Source organism: Eurypyga helias, unplaced genomic scaffold (assembly GCF_000690775.1).
Source record: "Eurypyga helias isolate BGI_N326 unplaced genomic scaffold, ASM69077v1 scaffold8092, whole genome shotgun sequence".
Lineage (NCBI taxonomy): Eukaryota > Metazoa > Chordata > Aves > Eurypygiformes > Eurypygidae > Eurypyga > Eurypyga helias.
In genome coordinates, this window is record NW_010236582.1 from 1 (window position 1) to 9,268 (window position 9,268).

The 9,268-nt window shown below is 44.1% G+C and overlaps 1 protein-coding gene across 1 annotated transcript; it reads right to left on the reverse strand.

Annotated features, from left to right (window-relative positions):
- Positions 1–3,872: 3,872 nt before the first annotated feature.
- Positions 3,873–9,265, reverse strand: HMGN1 (high mobility group nucleosome binding domain 1; the record flags this gene model as incomplete). The annotated part of the gene is made up of 4 exons (XM_010147142.1): positions 3,873–4,762; positions 7,150–7,281; positions 9,095–9,145; positions 9,254–9,265. Coding segments are annotated over 4 exons (243 nt in total), but the record flags the coding sequence as incomplete, so codon positions are not given.
- Between the last annotated feature and the right edge of the window lie 3 nt (positions 9,266–9,268).

The following is a 9,268-nucleotide window of genomic DNA, read 5'->3' on the forward strand; positions in this document are numbered from 1 at the left end:
GCACGGCGGACGCTCCTCCTCGCTGCCGGGGTGGCAGCGCGCAGGTGTCCGCACATGACCCACGGGCTCCCGGCTCCTGCGGGCCCCTGCGGGCGGATCTCCCGGCTCCTGAGGCCGAGGGTCTCAGATACCACCGACGCTCCGCGGGTGCGATGTTCCAGGGACACCTCGGCTACCCTAAACCCCGTTTCAGGGAGTGGTATTCCCTACCCCCCTTGCCACCACCTTCCCAAAACCAGCAGCTGTGCCCCAGCTCTGCCTCTCTGGAAGCAGCTGCCAACACCACCTCCACCCCCATTTCTGCGAGCCTGTTTACAGGGAAATTTCACAGAACCACAGAATGGTTTGGGTTGGGAGGGACCTTACAGACAATCTAGTTCCAACCCCCCTGCCATGGACAGGGACACCTTCCACTAGACCAGGTTGCTCAAAGCCTCATCCAGCCTGGCCTTGAACACTTCCAGGGATGGGGCATCCACAGCTTCTCTGGGCAGCCTGTTCCAGTGCCTCACCTGGTGAAGCACTGGAAAAAAGGTGTCCTGTCCATTAAAAGTCTCTCTGTAAGATATTATCCATGGTTTCCTGCTTCCTGTACTGTTGCAAGCTTCAGCCACATCATTCTTACAGGCCACCTGCGTTCCTCTAGGTTTCACTGCCAAGCAAATCACTGTTTGTTAGCTACATTTGGATGGTCCGCCGGGTCCTGGCTGCATTCGTGTTTTAAAGGGCTGTGGTCTAGTTGACGCTAGAAAATGAGTTCCAGGGTGGTGCAGCGTTAAGCACGTATGAAACAGCACTCTCTTAACCAGAACAACTAGTGGCAACACACGAGTACCATCGGGTAACTAACTGCAAACGTGTTCTGTTCTTTTCATGCTGCATGTTGACAGGGATGGTTCTCCGTGATGGAGGTATTCCACAGTGCTGTACGCAAACCTGCGGAGCTGTCGCTCCATTCCTCAGCTGCAGGGAGCAAAGGTATTTGGTATCATGCAGGAAAGAATGCTTTTTCTGAAGCATGTCCATGGAAATTCTTGTCGGACACGTTTAAATGCCTTCCACTCCAAATCTCCGCGGGCAGAATTGATGTCTAGTGCCAGTGTACACAGTTCCTCGTTTTCCCAATAAACAAAACTGGTGGGTTGACGGTTACATGTTGGCATTTCAAGCTGTGTGGAGAAGGCCCCTATCTGCCTACTGCAGAATCGATCAGAACTCACGAAGTGAATCAGCTGTGTTTCCTGGGCTTACGCTATGGAATTAGGGAAGCCAGTTGTATTCATTACCCCATTGCGTGGGCTGTGCTGCTCAAAGCAAGTACAGGGCTCCCGATGCAACCACCCCTGTCCTTTTCTTCTTCCAGCACGGAAACCTCTTTGTCCCATGAGAGAGAAGCTGTCACTGATTTACCCCTGCCGCATCCTTTCACTTCCGTAATAAAGAAATGACTTTTTGTCATTACTCTTTTTGTCATTACTCTTTTGTCAAGAGTAAATATTAGGGAGCAGTTACAATAACTTAAACAGTGGATAATGGATGTCAGAGACATGTTGAAAGTCAGCACAACCTCAGCATCAGAGAACACATGGAAAAGAGGCATTCAGTAAAAGGAGGTAAGAGGTTATTTCAGGGTCTTTACCTGGAAATTTGTTAGTCACTGAGCTGGTGTTTCTGACTCGCTAAAAACAGAAGGTAAAAAGTGTCACGTAGCTACGTCATGCTCCTGTGAAACCAACCACTAAGGTAACTGGAGGTGGGGGTTAGAAAAAGTGGCATAAATTTACAGTTTGGGAATATCCAAGAACTTGAGGCCAGAGCCAGGCAGGCTGTCTGCCAGGCACACAGCCGCGGCAGAAACAGACCAGAAGCACAGTGCTACCCAGTGGTTGGAGGACAACCTAGACGTGCGCTAAAGCGAAGGGAAACAGTGCTTAAAATTTGAAGAGGTAAAAACGGCAAAATGCCTCCTCAAATGAAAGCATTGCTTAAGAAACTACGCAAACTAAAGCGGGTTTTTTAGAAGTAAGCACATGAGAATTTGAAAACGGCACCAAAAATGCACTGGAAACGGAGGCTGTGCTTGCAGGTGTTACTTAGGAGCGTAAACAAGTTCTCTAGTCAATGGAGGGGGGGGAAGAAATGAAGGAACCTTAACCTTTTTGATCTTGAAACCTCGCACGACAAGGTTGACAGTTACCTGACTGGCATCAAACAGACGGGTAAGATAAAACCATGCTGCTCCTGCTGCAATTCTGCAAAATAACGTGAAACGGGTGAAAGAAACCATCCCCAAGCCATCCTGCACCCTGTGGGAGAACTGAAATAATGCTGTACAAGATGTCATTTTTTTTTCGTTTCAAGGTGAAGTTGTACTTCATATGCCCCCTTCTGATGAAAGGCTGTTAAATCTCCAACAAGATTGATTCAGCTTTCCCAAATACAGCAGGAAGAATCGGGACAGCTCTGTACTCCATAGATTCTCAGCAGAGGTGTGTTTGGTTTGAACCGACGCTCTGTCGGCCTGCAGCCTCACCCAGCGGGTGCACTCGCTCACAGCACTGTCAGCTCACCTCACCCCCCACTGCACCAAAGGGAAGTGTTCTTGTGCTTCCCCCTGCTCCTGCCCAGGCTGCTCCAAGGCTCATCCTCTACCAGTTCCTTGTGCTGGGTTTAGTCAGGAAGGAGATAACTCTTTCTACAGGGGCTGGTATGAAGTTATGTTCCTGGGTTTACACTAAGAAAACTACTGATAAGGTCCTGGCTGGCACTGAGGAATGCCTGTGCCAGATTCAAGGTCTTTCTCCACTTCTGATCCTGCAGCTGCATTTCCAGCTCTTGCGGTCTCGCTACAGGCAGTGCTGGGGACACACAGTTCAGGCAGCTGACCCAAACTGACCAAGGAAGTATTTCATTCCATAGTACGTCATGCTCGGGGCAGAGGCGAGGAGGGGGAGCCATTGCTCTTACACTTGCTCACACTCAACTCCTGCATTAGCTGCTTTGCCAACTCCTGTGCTGTCTCACTCGCTCATGAGTTATGGGTTTGTTAGTTTCCCTGGTCGTGCTGTCACTGATAGGACTCACTCAGAATCTACTGCAATCGCACTCAGGCTGCGGCCCTCGGGCTCTCCGGCTCAGACTCTCACTACTCAGGACCAGGCTGTGCGTTGGTCAGCAGATGGTGAGCAACTGTATCATATGTTTTATTTTCTATTATTTTAATTACTTATCAGTAGTAATATTTGTATATATTAATTTAGATACAATTAGTAAATAGTTCTTATCTCAATTTTACAAATTTCCTTGTCTTTTTCCTCCAATCCTTCCCCGAGGCTGGAGGAGGGGAGGGGTACCTGTGAGAGCAGCTTCGTGGTATTTTGCTAGCTGGAGTTAAACCACGACACCGCACATAAACTCAGCTACCTGGGGAAGTTCACAGCCAAGGTTCCTTTTTCTCCAAACATCTGAAGCTTTACTGATTTCAAGGCAGCATTTGGGGAAATTCCAATACAGTTCCCACACAACAGCAACACCATCCGATCAGTTCACATGCAAGAGGATTGCTTTGTGCATCTGCCTTTTTACACAAGAGTGCATATGCAAACTGTTAGATGCTCAACAGACGAAAACATCTGATATTTACTAATTACCGACCTTTTTTAAGTTAACAGAAGCAGCACTAGGCTACCAGCTTTCAAACTGGAAGTCCAGATTAAGACTGCAGCTTGAGTTTTCTATACTTGCCCCTCACTGCCTGCATTACCACCTACCTCTTGAAAAATACATTGTTAACAACATTAAGAACACAGGTCAGAATCAAAAACTAACTTAGACTGCGAGCTGTCATATTCAGTACAGGAGCTACAGAAACATCCTTTCTTAATCAAGATTTATTTGGCTTTTGTTTGGTGATCACAGACACTATGAACAATTTTACAATTGTTTTTATGCACACACTTTTTTAAAAATCTAAACCCAGTAATTGTTGGGTTTTTTCTTCCTAAGACTATTTCAAATATTTTGCTTTTGATCTTTGCAGACAAGCTGTCCTTTAAAAGGGGATGTGAAGTTCCAGTGTCTCAAATACTGACATAACCAGTTACATCTGCCAAGCAGAAACTTTTATTATATCTTTACCGACAAAGTAAAAGTTTCCAATCTTTCCCATCAGAGCTACAAAGTTGTTGGAAAAAATAAAGCTGCAACTACCAAAAATAATTTTGTCACAGATTTACATCACTCAACAAGAAATCCAACACTGGGGAGCAGTTTTATTAGATAAGCAATTCTACTGATGGTACAACCATAGATAAACAACTAAAATGTTAAGACATTCTCCACATATCATTACGAATTCCGAAGTCTGGTCTGTGTTATGCTTCATTTGATAGGATAGAAAAACTGTCCCTTGCAGTTTATGGAACATGAAGCCTAACCAAGGCTTCAAAGCCCTCTCCTTAATGTAGCACACCGTTAATTCCTGGTTTCGTAGAAAAACAGAAAACCAGTACATGATTTTACCACTTAAAAAAGCATTTGCACTTATCTAAATATGTAAAAAAATGTGTTGAGTTGGGATTCTTTCATTTTTAAAAATGTGTTTTCTAGAACTACTAAAAAACTTGCATTTACAAAATAGTTGATAAAAATATTCCTCTGAATTGTACAAGACGACAGGTGTAAGGACCACCAGTTAAAGACTTGGTGCCAGATGTTACTCAGACTTAGCTTCTTTCTCTACCGCTGCGTCAGATGCTGGGGCCTGAAAAGAAGACAAAAAAGAACACTTCAGTGCAAAGAGATGCTAAGTGATTCGGCCTTTCAGTTTGCAGTAATTTTAACGCACCGAGGTGGCAAACTTGACATACGGAACCACAGCTTGTATCTCCAGACCGTGCCTCACAGCCTTAATAAACTGCTGTTGTGATCTGCTTATTCCTTGTGACCTACTAAAACCAGGCTGTCTTGAAAAGGCTTCTAGCTCCTCAAATGCATCAGTATGAATTCCAGAACGTTGCTGTCGTCACTACCCGATATACACAGCAAAGGATTCTTTTTTTTTTTTTAAAAAACAACACCCATTTCGGTAATTTTTGCCTTTGTGACAGGAAAGAGGGCTTTTTGACCTACTAAGCTAAAATCCCCACATATAGGGTGTTTAGAACAGACACTATAGACACACTTCATGCATTTACATTTCAGTGCAGCACTGTCAACGTGTTCTCAAATCTTACCCTGCCTTAAAGTAACTAAGAAACACAGTACGGCATTAAACAGTTTTATAAAAAGACATTCAGTGAAACTGAAGCAGCAGAGCTACATCTTCAAGTCTCTGTGTGCTGTACCTCAACGTCAGAACGAGTTCACACCAATGGGACTGATTAAAACGACAACCCCATTTAGGTGGGAAACCTCCTTGCATTTGCAGTGTAGGGTAAAAAAGGAACACAACATATGAATTACCATTACAGCTATTGCTTTGTTCTTCCAAAGCTCTGCAGCACCACCAGGCAGAATAGATGGTTTAATCCCAGCAGCACCCAAACAGGAACCCCAACCCTTGTTCAGTCCTTACTGCCACCCGGGGGGAAGCTGCTAAAGGGTCAAGTGCAGAGAGATTTCCATTCGCAGGTCTTGGCTGCGGCCAGCATGACTGACGCTGTTGTCCTGACTGAAAACAGTCGTGTCCAACAGGGGAGGCCGCACCTCTGCCTCTCCTGGACTTCAGGTATGCTCTTAAACATGCAGTTCCGTCTGGCATGACCAACACGAGACCAGCGAGAAGACACGCCCCAGAAGTCCTCATCCATTCCCTGTGAATTTACACCATCCTGCACTAGTGCGCTACACAGACCCGGGTTGAGAGATACTGCCATATTTCCCTTTTGCTGCTTCTGCTGGCATACTACACGCTCAAACTAAAAGGCCGAATTATGCGATACTAATAGCCAGAGCACGGAGAGTTAAGCCAAATGAAGAATTTCTAATTATATCACAGCTTTTTTCACACCATAAGGTCCCAAATGAAAACTGCTACCTCAAAATAAATTGTCTTGCACACTCAAGTGCCACCCTGTACCTTCCTCACCCACCAAAACGCATCACCTATCTGTGCACCAGTGGATCAGTCTGACACAGGTCAGATGGACTTTTCTACCCTAACAAAAAAAATTACTTTCCAATGCAACAACCAAACAGGAAGCATGAATCACACATTTAAATTAAAAAAAAATCATCCGATTATCTGACCAGCAAACTCCACTGAACTAATTAAAACGAGTGAGGCATTCAGTATTGCAGAAACCCGAGACTAATTCTAGGCCTGTTACCACACGAAAACTTGTGTTTCATCCAGTTGTTAACAGCTGCCCTAGTAAGAGGCACAGCTTCTCCCTACAGATCTTGTTCTAAAATTAAAACTAAATTATGTTCACATTCCAGAAAAAGAATACTGGAGGATGTGTTAAGTTAGATGATCAAAGACTCCAAAATCTTCAGCGGCACAGCCAGTTTACCACAGGATTACAGTCAAGACTGGTTTTGTGTGTTCGTTTCTTCAGCACCGAAAACTATCTTGCACTTCCTCTTCCATCCCTGCACCTACGTATCTCTCCTACCAGCAGCATCTGTAACCAACTCCTATAAATGTTACCTTGACTTCAGTTAAATCATTTCAACTTTGGGTTTTCAGTGAAAACTGTTTCCAGTCCCAAGAAAACAAATCCTTCATTTATGAGAAAATTTCTGTAGCAAGAAGGACCCTCTCTGCCAGTAACAGCAAAAGCAGGCTGAAACCCAAACCAAACCCTCCAGACACCCCCTGTCCCACCACCCCGAGCAATAACCCCTCTGCACACCCTGTATGTATTATTTTGCCCAGACCTACCTGCAGGGAAAACAGCCCCTCTCTGAAGGATGTGATTATCCTGTATCAGAACTTGGGTAAAACTGTTATCACATCACTGCAACTCTTCTGGGGACAACTAGAATTTTCCAAGTATATCTTATCTACTGATGTTTCGATAGCCTACGTCTTTCTTTTGGCAGAAACAGATTCTAAGAGCTGTGTAAGTGTCTGATAGATGTGTGGATAAACCAGTACGGGAAGTTCTCCAGCTGCTTTGCATCAAAGATTACAGACAACTTTACCTCCTCACTTTTAGCTTCTCCATTTTCTGCAGGTGAGTTGTCCTTTGTCTGTTCTTGGTTTGTCTCCTCTGTCTGTTTTCCTTTAGGCCCCTTTTTCCCCTTTGATTGAGCTTTCTTGTCCTCAGGTTTATCCTACAATGACATAAATTTCCAGTAAGTAAATTCCTATGACCTATTAGATAAACTTTGAAAATAGTAAGAGACACACAAAACCAAGATGGACTTGCTGAACAGCCAGAGCTATCACCAACAATAAGCTAACACACAGCTCAGCTGCCAGAGAAGTTCTCCAAACTGTGCAGAGATAATCAGTTTCAAGACTGTCAGTAAAATGAAACAATTATGTCCTAATTTGTTGCCAGTGACCTACAATTCACTCTAAGAAATAAACTTCTAATTTTTGCATATTTTAATACTGTAGGAATGTGTATCTCAGATTACTATTAGAAACCATTCGCTCAGTAGTATTCATACTCTCTTCACTCCAAGCTTTCTTCCTGACAAAAAACATGCAACTTATTTACTTCAAACATGCAACTTTTCATAGCTATGTGAATACATGTTCTGTTTTATGTGAATGCCCATGTAAAATACCATCTTCACAAAAATAGTTTTGTCAGCCAGTTGCAACTATTGAGCAAAAGTTCCAAGTGTTTTACACCAGTGGTATTAACAATGAGAAAGTTTCAAAGTGACAAAAAATTTTAGTGACAGCATTAGTTTTACAACAAAGAAGATGAGATGTAAGACAAGTTACACATTTATTTAAATTACGACTGGTAATAGCAATTAAAAAAAAAATTGTTCACATATTCACATTACAGCAGTGTTCCACAGGGGCCTCGTGCAAGGTGTTCTACTTAATATTCCAAGATGAAAGCTGTTTGTGATGAGTATGTTCCCAGCTAGGAACTGTAGAAAAGTTTCTAGATATTCAGTAGTTATAGGCAGTAGGTCAGCATCAGGTGTATCATCACCCAGCAGCATTAAGAATTAGATGCACCACACAAAGACACTGGGGCAAAAAAACCCGAGAAGCTGAACTGATATAAAACTGGAAAGCTTCCCCAGATTTTTTTTAGGCTTACAACTTCGAGAATGGGAATGCACTGATATTCAAACCACTGGAATGAAGGTACATGACTGATAAGTAACTGTTACGATTCATAAAATGAAAACATCAAAGTCTGCAGAGTCCTACGTTAATGTGTTCGAAATGATTTTAATGTATGAATTAAGAGCTTATAATCGCAAAAGAACACTTAAAAACACACAGATCAACACGCCAAGAGACACACAACCTCCTACGTTAGTGTGTTCGAAATTATTTTAATGTATGAATTAAGAGAAGCTTATAATCGCAAAAGAACACTTAAAAACACACAGATCAACACGCCAAGAGACACACAACCTCTTCTTTCTCCCAAGAAACAAAGACTTTGACACCTCAGTTATTGGCATTGTGAAGGCTGAAAAGCTGAAAGACCCTACGAAACCAGGCTCGCTCACACATACACACGCAGACCTGAGAGCTACGCTCGTGAATGGAAACTCTGACCTTTTTCAGTGGCCACCTAAGTAATTCAAGTATTTTTTTCCTGTCCTAGTAGACTGCTTTAAATTGTGAGTGTATTTTATCCCCTTTTGTTAGTGATGAAATACACCCTATGTACAGTTGCTTCGACATTCAAGCAGTCCCGCTCGGTACCAACTACCGTCTAACACCCCCGAATCGGTGCCCATGTAAATACTCGATACTGCGAGTGCTTAGCGAGGATCTGCTCAGAGCGTGGTGGAAGGTACCTGCGGATGCCGGCACAACTAGCTCAGAACGATCTTCCCGCAAGAACACGCGACGGTGAGGAAGAACACTCAGACACCGTGTGCCGACGATACAAAACGGGATGATGAGCTTGACCTCCCTCCCTCCCTCTCAGAGACTCACCTTGGCCGCTAACTTTTTTGGTTTCGGCTCGGCTTTGGCAGGAGCAGGTTTCTGAGAAGAAAGAAGCAGTAAGGGAGAAATCCAACCCTCGGTAACCCCGTTTTGGGTACGGACACCCCGCCCCCTGCGAGGACGCTCCCCTCTCGCTCCAGCACTTACCGCGGACAGCCGCGC